The sequence below is a fragment of the Malus domestica genome, chromosome 05 (assembly GCF_042453785.1).
Source record: "Malus domestica chromosome 05, GDT2T_hap1".
Taxonomy (NCBI): Eukaryota; Viridiplantae; Streptophyta; class Magnoliopsida; order Rosales; family Rosaceae; genus Malus; species Malus domestica.
Window position 1 is genome coordinate 20,561,588 of NC_091665.1, and position 19,785 is coordinate 20,581,372.

General features: G+C 36.0%; 1 protein-coding gene across 2 annotated transcripts; it reads left to right on the forward strand.

The window, feature by feature from the left end:
* The first annotated feature begins 14,333 nt into the window (after window positions 1-14,333).
* LOC103447122 (disease resistance protein RPV1-like) lies at window positions 14,334-19,111 on the forward strand. 2 transcript variants are annotated; one of them, XM_070822349.1, is made up of 8 exons: window positions 14,334-15,462; window positions 15,541-16,645; window positions 16,762-16,807; window positions 17,329-17,447; window positions 17,529-17,739; window positions 17,822-18,053; window positions 18,152-18,302; window positions 18,387-19,111. In XM_070822349.1, the coding sequence occupies exons 1-8, from the start codon at window positions 14,981-14,983 to the stop codon at window positions 18,789-18,791; spliced, it is 2,751 nt and encodes a 916-aa protein (XP_070678450.1). In that variant the 5' UTR covers window positions 14,334-14,980; the 3' UTR covers window positions 18,792-19,111. The 2 variants fall into 2 exon arrangements, with proteins under 2 accessions (XP_070678450.1, XP_008384519.3); XM_008386297.4 differs by having other exon boundaries at window positions 14,417-15,462; window positions 17,828-18,053.
* Window positions 19,112-19,785: the final 674 nt, after the last annotated feature.

Consider the following 19,785-nt stretch of genomic DNA (forward strand, 5'->3'; position numbering starts at 1 on the left):
AATCTGAAAATCAACAAGTTACTAGGATCACATATATAACAAATATAACTACAATAAACCAATCAAACAATTAAAGGGAAATAAACTTATCTTCCAAAGTGGAGGAAGAAGAAGCCATGACTGCTAGGGTTTCAAGGAGGAACTTCTACACTCTAGCAGCCGAGAGTCCTTGTGCACAGAAATAGGGTTTTGCACTAGAATAGGATAATGCTGTGAGTGCAGGGACCTCCTAATATATAGATACTCATCCCTTTAATCCGGCCTATTAACTAATTAAAGGGATATTCCAAATCAATTAGGATTTCATTATAGTCCTAAATGGTAACAAATTCTTTGTCAACTAAATAAGGTTTTCATAATTAATTGCACTAAATAAAGACTCCTAACCTAACCAAATAAGGCTCCATAATTTTCTCAACTATTAACTCGGATTGACCAAGTTACTGTATGTCAAGAAACAGTGAGCACATGTTCTTTGACACTCACAACTTACATTCTCCCACTTGAGTGTTTAAGAACATGATCCTTATTTGGCTAAGTGGTAGGTGATCACTGAGTCCCACCAAAATTTGCAATTATACCTTTAACAACTTGTCACTAGTAGTTTAAATATTGGATCATAGAAAATAACATGTAATTGCTTCTACATGTTTACTCTATTACCACAAATATCAAATTACGAGCACAATGTTGCCTGACATCATTTGTTAAATTCAGGATGATAAGCAAAAGATCAACTCCTGAACTGAGCCTCATGCAAGCATGGCTCATATTTTCTGTCAATTTATAATATGATAAGAGGACAAGTAAAATACAACATACTATTTACAAAATTAGGACCTCTTATTAAACTTATGAACAAAACTTAAACAAAAACTCTTAAAATATCAGCTACTAACACTTCAAATTTTAAACACAAAAGGTAATCTCTTACTCCTACTGATTAAAAGAGACAAAATTATATAAATTATTATTACTCCCACTGATTAAGAGATTAAAAAAAAAACTTTGTAAATGTCTACAAAATGAAACAGATATATTTCAAATACTCCCATTAGCAAGACATTAGTCATGGGATCTAAAACATAAAATTTGTGAGCTCAACATCTTTATTCCAGATATTTGTAGGGAAGTGACTCTTGTGACTGAAAAATTATACAAAATCATTTGGTCCGTTTTATTCATCTAACATTTGATAGAAATAGAAAACTTTAACGGAACGTTTTCTGATTGCAACAAAAACATATAATTCCAGAATCATCTTTGGACAGAATCTGATTATATTAGGTTTTCACATCTAAAACATAAAACACAAGGGCAAACGCATATAGTTTCAACACTTTTGAGCAGAAGAAGTATATACAATCTTGTCAATTCCATGTTTAACCGTTCATTGATTTATAGTTGGACTGAATAAGAAAACACTTTTGAGCAGATTAATTATCCATCAATAACATATAAATCACAAGTCCAATTTCTTGAACAACAAACAAGAATTAATAAGAAAAACACTTTTGAGCAGAATATACTCATTAACCCTTCTTGAATTTCCTACAAGATTAGTTGCATATATAAAATATAAACAAGTATGATAATTTATGTTTTATCTACCAAAACTATGACCATTAAAAGCATGCAAAATTGATGAGTGTGAAGCCCATAATACATTATTTCTCCCACTTGGACAAACACTCAAAATTGCAAGATTAAACACTAGAGACAGTGATTTTCATATAACAAAATATAGGCTAGTTGAATCAATTAAGATAGTGTAAGCTCTACCAAAATTTCAGATTTAATCATAATTTAAATAAAACCAATTTACAATCTTTAATATGATCAAAACATGAAAATTTCTTAAATAAATTAAAGGTTCATTTCATTAGATAAATAACCTTTAATATGCCCAAAACATTAAAATTCCTTAAACAAATTTGTTGAGTCACAAAATTGTTGGTTTGGACATAATAAATCAATCTATATGTATCGAAAATTAGGCTTATATAAGGAACAATATCTCAACATTATTAATCGATCTAAAAGTGACAAGTGATTAGATAAACAAATGGCTACGAAATTTATTTTAGTGTATGAGAGAAGACTCATTTATGTTTTAATTCTAAAACAAAGTAGAATTAAGGTAAACACATAGATATCTCAACAACATCAAATTTTCAACAATAATTTTAATCCAATTTAGAACTCACAGAAAATTAAGGCAAAAGATTAGCAAATTTACCTACTCATTCTCGATTCTGCAAGATTCATCATGGATGTAGTCGAGTTGTGGAGGATCGAACTAACTCGAAATTGCATGATTGTTACACCTTTGGGCAGAAACTAATCATGCAAAGAAAATACCTGCATAGCTAGCCAAAACATAAAATACACAAAATACATATAGCTTCAACAGCTTTGGCCAGATGAAAATATGTTAGAAGTACTTTATGATTTGCTATAATACTAATTTATAATTGGTGAGTTATTTCCTAAAATTCCCATTGGGACAAAAGTATTCACCATATAAATTAGAATTCTGATTTTTCAAAATAATCCTTTAGAACAATATTAAATAACCGTTTTGTTGGATATTCAATGATTCTCAAAAGATTCAATCAGACACAAAATATGTCGTTTTTGACATTGAACAATAGAGTTCTCGAAAGAGGAAACATGGTTATTCAGTTATTCGATAGGGACCAAAATGATCAATTAGTAAACTGATGCCATTTTCCAATTTTCTTTCAAAAGACAATTATCATCATAATCAGAATTGATGACCAAACAAAACATTGGTTTAAGCAAAACAAACAAATACATCTTTAAATCAATAATTTAATCAGTGTTGTCTAATAAAAGTCATTAGTATTAAGAATTCGCATTAAATAAAGACATATTGGAATCATAAACTTGTATAATAATCGGTACCAATAGATGTGCACAAATAAGTGAAAACAATATCACATAACAAAACTAGTTTTGAAGTACCAAAATTCAGCAGTACTACTTTAGTTTGCAAATTCACTAAAAAATCACTTCTCTTTAGATTGTCATGAAAATTTTTAGGTATGCACTAGACATATATGGCTACTATTTCGCAAAATTTCATGATTGTTAAAATTTTATAAGCGAGCCAAAAAAAAAAGAATTCGAAAGGAGATGTGCTGCAGAAACTGCAAAAAAAAAAAATCTGCATGCAGACCTAAGATTAAAAAATTCACTAAATACTCCTTTTTCATTCAATGTGATAAAAATTTCCAGACATAAAGTAGACATACAATGCTACTATTTCCTAAAGGTTTATAATTTTTTTTTTTAAGTTTGACAAGTATACGAGAGGCAAATTCGAAATGGGATATGCTGCAGAAAGTGCAGAAAATCTGTAGTACAACTGAGATGAAAAATTGACTAAACATTCATTTTCCATACGATGTATATGAAAATTTCCAGAAGTAGATACATAAAGCTGAAATATCACAAAATTTCATAATTTTTGAGATTTTATAAATGGGCTAAAAATAAAGTCGAAATGGAATGTGCTGCAGAAGCTGTAGAAATTCCAAACTACATACCCGAGACTAAAACAAAATTCACCAATAATTCATTTTGCAGCCAATTGTCGTGCAATTTCCAGATTTAAACTAGATATATCGATCTATATCATACTAAAATTTCATGAATTTAGGAATTGAATGGGTATACCAAAATAATATCACAAACAGACAATGTTGCAGAAATTTGAAAATTTTAGTAGCATAATCTCCTTTTTAAATTTTACAATGATTTCATGTCATGCCAAAATGACGTGAGAACTTTTAATTATAAAAATCATATACTAACATAGCATGATAAAATTACATAATAATTCACAATTGACCATGAGTAGTTTTAAAATAACCTTTAGCATGTCCATAATGTATCAAAATCTCCCTTTAAGATAAGAACATAATTCAAAAGGGAAACCAAAAACGCCCAGTCATTAGTGTGTGTTGAAAACTGAAATATAATGGAACGAAGTTACCCGAAAAAATGTAAAAGCCTTGAGTGGTGAATGATTCTTGAGATGAGTTGCGGACTAAGTCGCTCTCTTTAAGACTTTTCGCGGCTCTGCCCAAAGTGTGCAAGCAGTTCACAAACACCACGTCGTCCCCAGGATAAAACAGCCCAGAACCTTCTTCTGATAAGATTCTTCCTTGCACACCGGAAGAACCTTCGAACTAAACCTTTTCGATATGTTGCTTTTTAAATTAATATGTAAAACTATTTTTTCTTTCTCTGTTAGCTACTGAACCTACGCATCACTAGTGTGTGTGTGTGTGTATATATATATATTATGTATATAAAGAGACGTTGAGGGGGTAATTGGGATTGCAAAACCGTTGCAAATCAAAACGGACAAATCATAAAAGCCACAACGGGACAAAATCAAAACATAAGTAAATTCAAACCGGAAATAAAAACAAAACGGTTTGATTGCATAACTCCTTAAGCCAAAATCAATTTGACTTTTAATATTGGTAATAAAGCAAAATGTTGTGTATATAATATTGGTAGTAAAACAAAACATAAATATATTTAAATATTTAAATAAAAACATATTTGTTCCAACAATCCCCCACTTGTTTTTATTTAAAAAAATATATATCAAACAACATATCATAAAGCTATGCATAAGTAAAGGTGTTTCTCAACTTGAACCTGTACATAGTGTTAGTGATCCAGATTATACTAGAGTAACTTATAGTTTTGAACTCTATCTCTGACAACACCACACACATAACTTTATTAAGGTGAAGTTCAAAAAGCCAGCACATTACGGCCATGTGCTTGTATCCCAGTATAGTGAACGCTCTAGAAACTTGCCCAAGATTTCATAGGAAGCGGCCTCACTTCCACATTCACATAGGTAAGACTATCAAAAATATTCCTGTAGCTTGATATCCCACTCAACATAGAGTACAGACCTTATTAAGAGAAAAAATCTCAACCTAAAAACGCTTCAAGATGTCATGCTTCTTAGGGATGGACATGGAATAATATTCCAAATTAAAATTAGCAAGACTTCACTCATATCACTTGTGACTTGTTATTACCCTTTGAACCTATTTCTTGGGATCTCCAGTCTATAGGTTGGGTTGCTATCACAAATGACTCAATTTTCTATGGGCTTTAGTCCCATCCCTTTCGAGGTTTTTCAAACCTTTTCTTGTGTTAGTCCTTTCGTCAAATGATCAACCAAATTTTCTTCAGACCGTATATGACTGGAATCGGTTTCTCCCATAAAGGGGTATCTGACAGTAGGTTTCTCAACCATCTTGCTTCTTCTCCCATAAGGGGTATCTGACATTAGGTTTCTCAACCATCATGCTTGTTCTCCCATAAAGGGGTATCTGACAGTAGGTTCATAAATTTTAGAAGAATTAGAACCCCCACTATTTCGAAGATTGAAAGAAAATTTATTCTCATAAAATCAGCATCAAGTGACTCAATTATGACATGGTTTTTCAAATCATAAAATCTATATGCTTTGCTATTACATGCATAACCAATAAAAACATATTCATATGCTCTACTAGCCAATTTCGATCTTTTTAGATCAGGTTTACGAACATAAGTTAAACAACCCCAAGTTTTGAAATACAACACATTTGGTTTCTTATTTTTCCAATTTTCATAAGGAGAGATATTCGATTTTGAGTTAGGAATTCTATTTAACACATAACATACAGTCAACACAATTTCATGGCAGATTGATTACGTCTTAAAATTGTTGAAAACTGAAATATAATGGAACGAAGTTACCCGAAAAAATGTAAAAGCCTTGAGTAGTGAATGATTCTTGGGATGAGTCGCGAACTAAGTCGCTCTCTTTAAGACGTTTCGCGGCTCTGCCCAAAGTGTGCAAGCAGTTCACAAACACCACGTCGTCCCCAGGATAAAACAACCCAGAACCTTCTTCTGATAAGATTCTTCCTTGCACACCGGAAGAACCTTCGAACTAAACCTTTTCGATATGTTGCTTTTTAAATTAATATGTAAAACTATTTTTTCTTTCTCTGTTAGCTACTGAACCTAAGCATCACTAGTGTGTGTGTGTGTGTATATATATTATGTATATAAAGAGATGTTGAGGGGGTAATTGGGATTGCAAAACCGTTTGCAAATCAAAACGGACAAGTCATAAAAGCCACAACGGGACAAAATCAAAACATAAGTAAATTCAAACCGGAAATAAAAACAAAACGGTTTGATTGCATAACTCCTTAAGCCAAAATCAATTTGACTTTTAATATTGGTAATAAAGCAAAATGTTGTGTATATAATATTGGTAGTAAAACAAAACATAAATATATTTAAATATTTAAATAAAAACATATTTGTTCCAACAGTGTGTGTATTTGAGAAATTTCCCAAAAGCATTTGAGTCTCAACTTTGCAATTTTATGTTTGAAGATGAAAGTCACAAAGGACAAACGTAGCAAAGAAAGTCTCAACATTAATTGGTCCCAACTATCAGTGATAGAAGCATGAGGGAAATCAAAAGTTACCAAATTCTTATTACTGAAGAGGGATTCTTTCAGGCATAACAATAGATGGAAGCGTAATCAACTTAATTAATATGTATGGGAAAGTTAGTTTCCAAAAGCAGATGGACTTTATATTCAAATTAGTTCAACTAATCAACTAATACACCAAAGTGGCCATACCATTATTCTTGTAAACCATTACTCAAAAATATGTAGCGGACTGGAATAAACGAAATTAAATGCAATTGAGGAAAATCCTCAAAGCCTCATTCTAGGCATTAGGAATTGAAGGCCCAGAAAACATAAAATGTGAACATGATATAAGATCACAATGGCTAACCCAAATGATCTCCTGACGGCAAGTGATTCACATTGAAAAACCTTCGAAAACAACCGAAATTTTAAACCTGATCATTGACACGGTGCACTAGAAGAGAGAAGCGTGCAAAATAATTATTAATTTAAAATGGGATTCCAAAACAAGGAACCCTAACCATTGCCCAGGAGCAACACAAATGCCATCCAAGCGGATCAAAGCCAATCTTGATATTAATCATGTTAAAAAAATAATAATAGTTAAATCAAATTAGTTAGATGCATATGTGTCAAGCCTTCGAACTTTAAATCCAATGCAAAATTATTATTAATTAGATATATATATTAGAGGTATAGCCATATATAAAGCAATCAGATTTGCTTCTTAATTAATCATTATCACGACATGGCTAAGAAAACTTATCTTTATGTTTTCCCATGACAGCAAAACAAAACCATTTTTTATAATTACATGAGAATCATGAAGTCAGAAAAGTGATTATAAAAATACTCTAAAAATATGCGGAAGCCTCAGGATCGATAAGTAAAAGACCTTTAACTAAAACACAAACTAATTGTGCCTTCAGTTTGTCAAAAATTTGTTCAAACAGATTACCTTTAAACTGAACCCCCAAGCTTTGCAAATTCCCTAGCAGTTTCGTATCTGTAGACAAAAATAATACAACTACACGCAGAAGCAGTTTCTGCAGATGGGTCAGATTAAATAAAAACTAATAATAATAACATCTAAATAATTATTTGCAAAGCCAATATGATAATCGCTCCACATATTGAATTATCAGCAATTAAATCAATGAATCATATTATTCACGGAAGCATTACACATTGTAAAGGATAAAAAGTTATGGCATGATATTTGATCGTTACCATTATATTCAAAACCAACCATGATCGAAATTCTGAATCCTAGACAAGTTGAGAGGCTCTGATACCACATGTAAGATTACTAGAATCACAGATATAACAAATATAACTACAATAAATCAATCAAACAATTAAAGGGAAATAAACTTATCTTCCAAAGCGGAGGAAGAAGAAGCCATGACTGCTAGGGTTTCAAGGAGGAACGTCTACACTCTAGCAGCCGAGAGTCCTTGTGCACAGAAATAGGGTTTTGCACTAGAATAAGATAATGCTGTGAGTCCAGGGACCTCCTAATATATAGACACTCATCCCTTTAATCCGGCCTATTAACTAAGGGAACTTTAACGAAAAACATCCGGTACTGTTCACTTTAACGAAAAATCACATTTTTACACTAAAAAGTCAATCTTGGTACTATTCACTTTACCCTTTATTTTGTCCTTATCATTAAAACTCAAAGTTTTCAAGTCCTTTTCATTAGTTTTCCTATTAACTAATTAAAGGGATATTCCAAATCAATTAGGATTTCATTATAGTCCTAAATGGTAACAAATTCTTTGTCAACTAAATAAGGTTTTCATAATTAATTGCACTAAATAAGGACTCCTAACCTAACCAAATAAGGCTCCATAATTTTCTACTCGGATTGACCAAGTTACTGTATGTCAAGAAACAGTAAGCACATGTTCTTTGACACTCACAACTTACAGTATGTTCGTATCTTGGCACACCCTCTAAAACGTTAGACAGAAAGTTGATCCTTTTTTTGGTTTGTTTTCAGAACCTTACATGTTCAACCTCCACGAAGAATGGAGCACAATTGAGTGCAGCTGTTGCAGGATCAGACACAAATACAAGAATGCCACCTTCAACTGCCGAATAGATATGGATTCAAAAGTGGGTTTGGTTCAATATAGTTTTACTGTTGCCTAATAAGTTTGAGCTCTGCTGTTTTTCGTTCGGATCAAGGTTTTCTTTATTTCCCCCTTGTTATGACAGGTTACTGGAACATTAAGTATGAAGTTTCTGTCAACCACAAAGACCGCAGCTTCATTCAGCTTGCTGGAGTACAAATCGGGCAAGGTACTGTTCTCATTGTTTGAGCAATTTTTTTGTTTGGAAACTCCTTGAATTGGTGTTCTTGTTATGAAATCTGCGACACAAAAAATAACAACAAAATAAAAGAAATTTCTGTTGCCGAAATTGCTCACCCTTTTGAAGCTGCATGATAATCACATTTAATTCAAATTATAAAACAACTCACTTGTCTTGATTTCACAGCTCGGGTTTCAAACACGCCAAGAATATGGTGCCGCAGCTCTGTCTGTTTCTCTGTGCTAGTCCCCTGCAACCAACGTTTCAGCAACTGTCGATAGTGCAAGCATTGCCGTCGGTGTGGAGGCAGAATACAAAACTGCTTCCAGCACTTTCTCCAAATGTAGTGCAGGCATTAGCATGAAGAGTCTCAATTCTGATGCTTCAATAATTCTGTAAGTCGTTTCATTTCAATCTACAAACCCTATAACTATGAAGGCGGATAAAGCGTCTGATTTAAACTAAACTTATCAACAAATTTAACAACAAATTTTGTAGAGGCCAAATGCAGATTTGAGTTACTGTTATGCTATCTTTGTGATATTTTTAGGGCAAACAAGGGTGACTTGCTAACAGCATCGTACCTTTATTAACTTGATCAAGAAAAGAAGAGTGCAGCAGCGGTAGAGTTCACTAAGAACCACTCAAAAAAGAGAAGCACCTTGACAGTTGGAGGATCGTGGGCGGTTGCTCATCAAACAGTGGTGAAAGCTAGACTCGATGTTCGCGGAGATGTTAAGACTGTCCTGCAGTATAGTATTAGACCCAAGTCGTGCTTGTCTTTCCCGGGCGAGTTCAACGTCAAGGAACTTGATAAGATTCCTAAAGTTAGAATGGCACTTTCTCTTGCTCTTTAAATGATTTCCCAATTTTCATATGCAACTGATGCAATTCTTATATAGATGTTTATACTGATACATTTTTCAAGATCTGTATGATTCTATCAGTTGAGAAAGCTTCCAGTTCAACAGGTCTAGTACTCTCACTTTCTTTTAAGTGTTGTTTTCTCATAAAAAGGTCAAAAAACAGAAAGAAAAAAAAATTTCTTTTCTTTTCATTCACTTGCTACCCTAAACTTGAATGTGGCCTAGTACGCGTCCTTATTTCCTCGCCCTGCAAGAAATAGGTTTCCAATCGAACTGGGAGTATCCCGCCCTCCACCGCCATGCCTTCGAATCGAGAAAAACTTGTTTGAGGTTTAACTTGCCATTAAACTTTGCTGAGTGGCAGTACTAACCATTCAAAACTTGTCATGTGCTAATTATTAAGTATAATTTTATATCACACAATTTTATACCATACAATTTTATACAATTATGTGTTACAAAATTTATACTCAAAACTCACCATGTGGCAAGTTTTGAGTGGTTGGTAATTTCACTCAGCACAGTCCAGTGACAAGTTAAAGAAAGATTTTTAGTGTGACAGGAACACGAAGTAGTACACCACGTGTAACTACGCAAATGGTGGGATATGTGTGTTAAAAAGTTAATAACTTAAAAAATAAAATTTAAATAATTTCATTTATTCAAGGATGGTAATTAATTAAAACTTAATATCCAAAAAAACAAATCACCAATAAATAATCCAAACATAAGGGAAAATTGTTCAAAAAATCAACCAAAAACAAAGGAGGGGTTCGGCCACTTAGTGGAATTCGGCCCCAATTGTCTTATTTCAGTTAAAAAATAAGTATCATCTGGAGAGTCAGAAACCTCCATCTTTGTAGTCTCTGAATCGTCCACTTGCACGAAATTTGATTCAAACTTCTTACAACGAGAATGATATTCATCTACAACCTTCTTGGGAGCTAGGCAAACACGGGACCAATGATCATTGGAACCACAGCGATAGCACATATCTGCATCCATGGTTTCAGGTGCTTTGTCCTTATTCTTGAAGTTCGGGGCCTTGGGAGTGAGGTTTGAGCACTTCGGGGCTTTGTTTCCTCCCTTGGATGGGCCTTGACTATGTTGACCTTGGTGGGATGGCTTCTGGCCTCCCCTACCACGCCTCTTTTGGCGTTTTGGGCGTTGATTAGTGCTATAATGCGCTTCAGGCACATCAGTCGCCTTAGTAGGTTGAGCTTGATGATTCTTCATCAACAGCTGGTTCTGCTTTTCAGCAAGAAGTAAAACAGAGATCAAATTCTAGAACTTGGTGAACTTTTGAGCTCTATATTGTTGCTGCAGGACAATATTAGAAGCAGAGAAGGTCGAATAGGTTTTCTCCAGGAGATCCTCTTCAGTCAAAGTTTCATTGCAAAACTTGAGAGGTGATCAGATTCGACAAATTTCAAAATTATATTCATTCACAGACTTAAAGTCTTGGAAGCGTAAGTGCTGTTGGAAGCGTAAGTGCTGTTAGTCGTTTCTTGCTTCATGCAAGAATATGTCATTTTGGTGATCAAAAGGATCAGCCAAAGCAACCCATAATGCACGTGGATCTTCCTCAACAAGATACTCAGTTTGTAGAGCGTCATGGATATGTCTTCGAATGAAGATCATAACAGTGGCCTTTTCAGCTTCGCCAACAGGTTCATCTGTTGCTTCTTCAATGGCAGGACGCAAGTTCTTTGCAGTGAGGTGGAACTTCACATCTTAAACCCACTTGAGGTAGTTTCTTCCAGAGAACTCCAAAGCGGTGAAGTCGAGTTTGTTCAAATTCGACATGTTCCTATCACAAAATAGATGGACAAGATGTGGTTAGTGTAATGGAGAAAAAAAAATCAATCCATTCACATAGGAGTAAAACATATAGGTTCTAATAGACATGTATTGGTTTAATTTTTGCATGAAAAAAATCTTCAGGTTTTCATGGGTGATGTTTTAAAGTGAAAACTTCAGGTTTTCAAACAAGGCATATTTATAAGAAACTTCGGGTTTCAAAAATAATTATGAACTTCAGGTTCATATATTCCTGCAGGCAAACACAAATATATATATATATATATATATATATATATATATATATATATATATAAGCAAATATGCAACAAGAATATGCAAAAATATAACTTTTAGGTGTACAAATATAAATGAATTAATTTATTTGGACTTCGGGCCAAATTAAAATGTGGGTGAAAAATATAAAACCCATTGGGCCTAAAATAATTAGGCGAATAAAATTTGGGGCCCAAAAAATAAATAAATAAAGCCACGGGTGGCTAAAAAAATTTTGTGCCGTGCATTCCAGGCCCAAGAATGGGCTAGATTTGGACTCGGTTGTAGGCTGCAGGCTTACGGGGAGGACGGGATAGTGGGGGTGGGTTGCTGCAGGTAAGCCCAGATAAAAAAACATATGGGCCGCTGCAGGAAGGGCCTAAAAGGGTTTTTAGGTCACTGCAGGGAGCCCAAAAAAAAAACAGGCCATGGAGGGTTCAAACCCAAAAAAAAAGGACGTGGGTCACAAACCCAGTCGTGCTGGATGTGTACAGCCGGGGAAGAACGCGGGGTTTTGGTCGACGGTGCCACGTCAAGCGGTCGGCGTTGGGACAAGGATGCTTAGTACGAGTCTGTGGGTCGTTAAAAACCTCAAAATAAGAATGGAGATTTGAAAAAAAAAATCTCGACATTCGTTGTGAAACCCTAGAATTTCGAATCGGGTTTTTTGACAAGCTTCAGGCAGTCAAACATGGTGACCCGATGTGTGAGGGTGGCATGCAGGCCATCCTGCGATGGCGAGGGACGTCGTGGTTGGCGTCGGGGTGTTCTGGGTTTCAACCTAGATCTCTCGGCTTTGGCACAGTTCAGTCGCAAGCTGCAGGCTTGGGTGAGTGCTCGAGGTTATGGGTCCCAGGCCATGATTCCCAATTTCATTTTATTTTAATTCAAATATAACTCAATTATATGCATATTCAAAATAATAATATGTTAATTGAATTCAATTTGATGCAATTCATATACAATTTTATTGATGCATATGCAATTCATAGCAAACATCAAATTCACATAATTCAACAATTATGATTATGAGGCATACACAATTTATGTAGAATCTAAAAATCGTAAAACGTAAAGTTGGGTCATGCATCATGGTGAATGTTCATGCTATCAGGGCTGCAAAAATACCGAGTTAAAAGCCGTTGTTTTGAAAGAACCTGATTGCGTGATGATATGGATGAACTGATTTGATGCAGAAAAATTCTTCAACGTCAGATTCCTAAGCGCAGCGGTAGGAGCGTGATGATAACGTGTTGTGGTCTATTTTATCTAAAAATATTTAGGGTGGCCGGCGGCAAGGAGAAGGGAGAGAGATGTGTTTGTTGAAATGTAGGGGAATATGTGCGTGTTGTTATCCCTCCTACATTATGCCTTTATTTATAGTAAAAGAGGAGAAGAGATATTTCTTCTTCCTCAAGGAATACAAGATGCAATAGGAAATGATAACTAGAATAAAATCTAACCTAAGATTTATACAATTACACTTAAACTATAGGCCTTGTTTGACATGCCGTATAAAGGATCGGATAGTATTAATAATACGGTAGAAGTTGTTTGGTGCTCATCTGTACTAATTAAGCACCGGATAAATTAAACCGGTCTCACCATTTTAATACCCCTCACGCCTGCTAACTTATCCTCCCTGGAACCTCCGTATAATTAGTCGGGCAAATCATGCTCGTGCTCTCAACCTCTCTACTTGCATCGCAACATGCTCATCCAAATATTCCATCTCTCCCTCCCTCCCCACCTCCAATCAACATCAACCATATATAAACAGAAAATTAGAGGTGGCAAATTAAACCCAGGCCATGGCGTCCCTATTCAGACATCCATGATGGCAGATCGAACTAGAATTGGAGAGCTGCGTTGTCTGAATCAACTCGTTATGAGAACCTGTACCGTCGCCGCCCATGACCCACTGCTTCTCTGTAACTGCTCGCATCACCATCTTGCACTCGAGTCTGCCATTGTTGTTGTATCTTGAAATGAGATCCCATGGTTGCGAACTGTTGCCGCCTTGAACCACTGCACGAACCCAAACCCAGAAAGCATAAAATCCATTGCGTCGCCCCCACATAGCACAAGACCCGATTGCATTGAACCATTGCAGACCACTGGGGGACAAATGCTGCCAAAAAAAAAATCCTTAATTTACCTTTTTTTTAAAATCAGGTTCTAATCTAATTTGGCGGCTTTTCATTTGCCTCCTATCTTGAAGATAGGATTTGCTTCCTGTCAAAAACATTTTTTTTTTCTTTTTTTGAATCCGGTTGCCAAACACAATATAAATAATGGGATGTACTATCCACACACCATTTTTTACTTCTCACACACCTCTTGTTAATTTCTGTCCGTTGATCTTCTTCAATTCATCCGATCCGATGACTAAAAACCAAAAAGGTATGGGAGAGTAAAAATGAATGTGTGGATATCATACCCCTAAATAATACAATCATTAATCTGATACTACACCAAACACTCGATTAATTTAATCAGTACTATCTAGTGTTATTTACAACAAAGAAAGCAATTGTTTAATTAAACTTAGGCCATGGCGTTCCTATTCAGACAACCATGGTGGCAGATCGAACTAGAATTCGAGAGCTGCGCTGTCTGCATCAACTTGTTATGAGAACCCGCACCGCCGCCGCCCATGACCACTTACAACAAAGAAAACAATTGTTTAATTAATTTGTCATGGACTCAAGGCCCACCACAACCACAGCTTTCCACAGACCCCTCTCTCCTTTCCCCTCTTCTCTGTCGTCCTCTTTCTTCTCTATCCTTCACATTGGTCTCTCTCTCTCTCTCTCCTCGACCTCTCTCATCCTTTCCTTCCCCGCTCCACCAGCCTACTGTTTGAGATCATCCACCGCTTCGAAGGTGAGGGAGAAGAGGAGGGAGGCGAAGATTAGATTAGATAGAGACTGAAGTTTTAGACTGAAGTTTTTGTAATTCCAAATTGCCCCAAAGATTTCAATATTTCAAAAACTGCCTCAAAATAATTCAACCCGTGTCGTCGGCGTATCGGATGAGTGTCCGACCCGTTGACCGGTGTCTTGGCGAGTCTCTTGACAGTGTCCAAGCCGTGTCGGGGGCGTATTGTCGGCGTGTCGAAGTCGACACTTCGGAGTTTTGGAGTGTCGGTGCGACCTAGCTTCTGTGGGTAGAGCGGATTGCTTGGAACACTTCCGATTTGCGGTGAGCAGCCAAATGGCCCGGGCTTCGGCTCCTGCAGTTTTTCCATGGAAATACCATGTGTTTCTGAGTTTCAGAGGTGAAGACACCCGCAGGGGTTTTACAAATCATTTATACAAACAGTTGGATGCGCGAGGAATCAAGACTTTCAGGGACGAACCAGAACTTGAAAGAGGGACAGATATCAATCCAGAGCTCCTGAGGGCAATTGACCAATCAAGGTCTGCAATCATAGTTTTTTCGACAAACTTTGCTTCTTCAGGTTGGTGTTTGCGAGAAGTTACTCATATTGTTCGTTGCATGGAAGAGAAAGAGAGAATTTTCCCCATTTTTTATGACGTGGATCCTTCTGATGTACGCCATCAACGAGGGAGTTTTGGGGAAGCCTTTGCGGAACATGAAGTAAATTATCCGGAACAAATGGAGGAGGTAATTGAGTGGAGAAAGTCGTTAAAAAGGGTGGCTAATTTCGCTGGGTGGAATTCAAAGGATTATAGGTAAGCGTGGGATTCAGCAACTGACGTTTATTTTACGGTGTGATGATTTTTTATTTACGTCGTTTGTTCTTCTTGTAGGTATGATACAGAGCTTATCCAAGGAATCGTCAATACACTATGGGAGAAAGTGCACCGTACGTTTTCAATGTTAGATTCCTCAGAGAGGTTTGTCGGAACTGATTCTAAACTGGAGGAAATAGATTTGCTTTTAGATACAGATGCAAACGATGTTCGCTTTATAGGGATATGGGGGATGGGTGGAGTGGGTAAGACAACCCTAGCTAGATTAGTTTACGAGAGAATTTCTCATGATTTTGAAGGTAGCAGCTTTCTTGCTAATGTTAGAGAGGTGTGCTCTAAGGATGGTATAGCTCATCTACAAAAGCAGCTTCTTTCTGAAATCTTAGGGGAAAATAACATGCAAATTTGGAATACTTATCGCGGAATCACTATGATAAGTAGGTGTTTATGTAATAAAAAGGTTCTTCTCATACTCGACGATGTGGATCAATTAGACCAACTGGAAAAGTTGGTCAAACAAAAGGAGTGGTTTGGTTTCGGGAGTCGAGTCGTTGTTACAACTAGAGATGAACGTTTGTTAGTTGAACATGGTATAGAGATGGTATATGAGGTTAAGCCATTAACCCAAGATGAAGCTCTTTCTCTCTTTAGTTGGAAAGCCTTTAAAGATGATGAGTTGGAAGAAGATTTTTTAGAACTGTCTAAATGTTTCATCAGTTATGCAAGTGGTCTTCCATTAGCTCTTAAAACTTTAGGGTCTTTATTGTACAAAAGAGGTCGAGATGAATGGAAGAGTGCACTAGATAAACTGAAGCAAGCTCCTTTTAGGACAACTTTTGAAGCATTGAAAATAAGTTATGATACACTTGATGAGTTTGAGAAGAGAATCTTCCTTGACATTGCATGTTCCCATGATTTTTGTGGAAAGGAGCGAATAATTGAAAGACTAGAAAACTCTAGCTTTGCTGGTGGCGCTCGCATGGTGGTAGATGTTCTTATTGAGAAATCTCTCATAAGTATTTCAGACTCTTACGTGCATGTGCATGATTTGATACAAGAAATGGCATGGGAGATTGTTCGACGAGAGTCTTACGATGAGCCAGGTGGTCATAGTCGGTTGTGGCTTCCTAAAGACATCTTGCATGTGCTTGCAAAGAATACGGTAAGAAGTTGCTTGAAAATGAAAATACCAAAGCTTGGATAGGACACTATAATACTATTTAACATGATAAGAGACTTGATTACGAAATTAACTATTTGTTTAATCTTATTTATCAGGGATCAGAAGCAATTGAGGGCATAGTCTTACGTTTGAGTGAAGAAGGTACTACTAATTAAGCTACTGTGAAAGTTTGATGTAGTACCTTGGATAGGAGGCATTCATCTATGCATTTATATCTAAATAAGTATTGATGCATCGAATTGGAAGTAATTTTGGGTTTGGCTTTATTACCTAGGGTCATAATAAATTCCTGGCTAGGCTCAATGTGTTGGGACTATTGGGGTTCAGCCTTTTCACCTTATATTTTCTTGTAAGCCTAGATGGCTGGGCAGTTTTTGAATGTTAAAGTAAAAGTAAAGAGTTTATTCTCTTCTGGTCTATCAACTTGGGTATTCCATAGGAATTAACAATTTTCTTTGTTCTTGCTATTCTCATTTGTGCGAATCAACAAGAATTTAGGGTTTATTGTGTTCTAAAGTTTGTGTCCTTTTTCCTGTATTATCCGTTGCATCACTTGGTCAAATTCCATGTTGCTAGGAAATACACTCTCAGGCTCTAAGTTCAAAAGAAATATCGTAAATGCATAAGACATTACCAATTTTCTGACTTTGTTCTTTGGACAGCTCGAAGAGGACTGAATCTGCGAACTGGTTTTTTCACCTTCAGGCAAATTAAAGCTGCCACTAACAACTTTGATCCTGAAAACAAAATCGGGGAAGGCGGTTTTGGGTCCGTCTACAAGGTACCGTTTAATCCAACCTACGTCTTTTCCCCTATTTTTGTGTGTCCTGAATTAACTATTTGGCTTTTACGTAAAATGCAGGGTATATTGTTGGATGGTACTATAATTGCGGTTAAGAAACTATCATCAAAATCAAAGCAAGGAAACCAGGAATTTTTGAATGAAATAGGCATGATATCTGCTTTGCATCATCCAAATCTTGTCAGATTGTATGGATGGTGTATTGAATCAAACCAATTACTGTTGGTATATGAATACATGGAAAATAATAGCCTTGCACGTACTTTGTTTGGTAAGCTTAATTATCAAGTTTAGTAACAAAATTACACAGGAATGGTGAATTAAAGGGACCTGGAAATTCATGTTTGTTTCAGGTCCAGGTCCATTAAAGCTGGACTGGTCTACAAGGCAGAAAATATGCATAGGTATAGCAAGAGGTCTGGCTTTTCTGCATGAGGAGTCGACGCTGAAGATTGTACATAGAGACATTAAAGCTACAAATATATTGCTAGACCAAGACATCAACGCAAAGATCTCTGACTTCGGTTTGGCCAAGCTTAACGACGAGGAGAACACTCACATTAGCACCAGAATTGCTGGAACCATGTAAGCGTGCTGCTACTATATTCTACATGCTTGTTTATTGAAATGTCCCCTGGAACTAATGTCATGCCTAACTCCTTGAAACTCAATTTGTTGTGCAGAGGATACATGGCTCCAGAATATGCACTATGGGGTTATTTAACAAATAAAGCAGATGTTTACAGTTTTGGTGTAGTTGCATTGGAAATTGTTGCTGGAAAGAGCAACATGAAATATATACCAAATGAGAACTTAGTATGCCTTGTGGATTGGGTAAGATCTTCATTCTAAGTGCTTGAGTACATGTCAACGTTGACTAGCTAATCTCAGCTAATCTTTTTTATCTGCTTATTTCAGGCTCTTGTTTTACAACAAAAGGGGAACTTAATAGAGCTAGTGGATCCAAGCTTGGGGTCCCATTTTGAAGTGGAAGAGGCGATTACAATGGTCAAGGTAGCTCTCTTATGCATCAATCCAGCATCAGCTCTCAGGCCGACCATGTCTGCAGTAGTGAGCATGCTTGAAGGACGGACACTTGTTCATGAACTGAAGTTATCAGCCTTGAGAAACCCGTTTGATCCAACTGCACAGGGGAGCACAAGTGGAACTCAGAACCTTGTTGGTTCATCAGATGCAACATGTGTTAATTCTGCTACTACGTCCTCAGATCTCTATAAAATTGGTCCTAGTAGTAGTACACCTACTTTTTTTTTTTTTTTTTTTTTTTTGGGTAACGTAGTAGTACATCTACTTAGTAATTAACGTAAGGGTTGTGATCTTCACACACCCTTAACTACTTTTCCCACACCTTTCCTATTTTTTTAGTACTTAATTGGTATCCTACTATTTAATCTTCCATATATACTCCTCCCTATTTAATCTTTCATTAATTACCATAAAAAAGTAGGAAGGGTATATATGAAAGATTAAATAGTAGGATACCAATTAACTATTAAAAAATAGGAAGGGTGTGGGAAAAGTAGTTAAGGATGTGTGAAAATCACAACCCTTAACGTAAACCTTGTTCTGCGCTCAACTATGCAAATTCTCGTGTAATGATAAGTAGTACGTTCACTCTCCAATATCAATGCTTTAGCTTCGTACTTTCGTTTACAGGATGTAAGAATAAAGGCTCTTAATCAGTTGAGCTAACTCTAAATGGTTTGCTACATTCGCGAAGTAGAAGCTTTATGTGACAAAGCAAGTGGAGAAAGAAAAAATACAGTAATTTTAAGTGATACAATTTCAGTCCAATCTCAACGTATATGATTGTCAGGATCAAGCTGTCAATTTTCCACTTGACATGGTTTAAGTTCTAAGGAATTACAGCAGGGACGAAAGGTTGAAAATTCAAAGTTGGTTTTTCCGGCTCAAGATGCAACACGGATTGGTTTTTCTGATACCACTACGTCTTCAGATCTCTACAAAATTAGTCCTAGTTCTTGTTAAAAGAGGGTAACTCTTGCTTTTGTATACATGGAAGATTCATACAAAAAGTCTAGGAAGATGTGAACATTTAGATTCTGGCTACGGATTTTAATTAGGCAGACAATTAAGGTGCACTAAATTGTGGTTTATGACACACGATTTATTATTTGTTTAACCATTGCTAGTTCTATTCCGTAGTAGGTATTCGTAAATGTTTCTTTTTATGCATATTAGTCTAAAGATCTCTTGCCAAACGCTCTCTAACTACGTTTAGCAGAACATAAATGTTTTCAAGTCATAAAACCGTTTTATAGACAAACGCATGTTA

Excerpts from the sequence above, each read along its gene's own strand:
- LOC103447122 (XM_070822349.1), top strand. The coding sequence starts at position 14,981 with ATGGCCCGGGCTTCGGCTCCTGCAGTTTTTCCATGGAAATACCATGTG. Across the intron at positions 17,448-17,528 it reads GTTTTGGGTCCGTCTACAAG|GGTATATTGTTGGATGGTAC; the intron begins GTACCGTTTAAT and ends CGTAAAATGCAG. Across the intron at positions 17,740-17,821 it reads CCTTGCACGTACTTTGTTTG|GTCCAGGTCCATTAAAGCTG; the intron begins GTAAGCTTAATT and ends TGTTTGTTTCAG.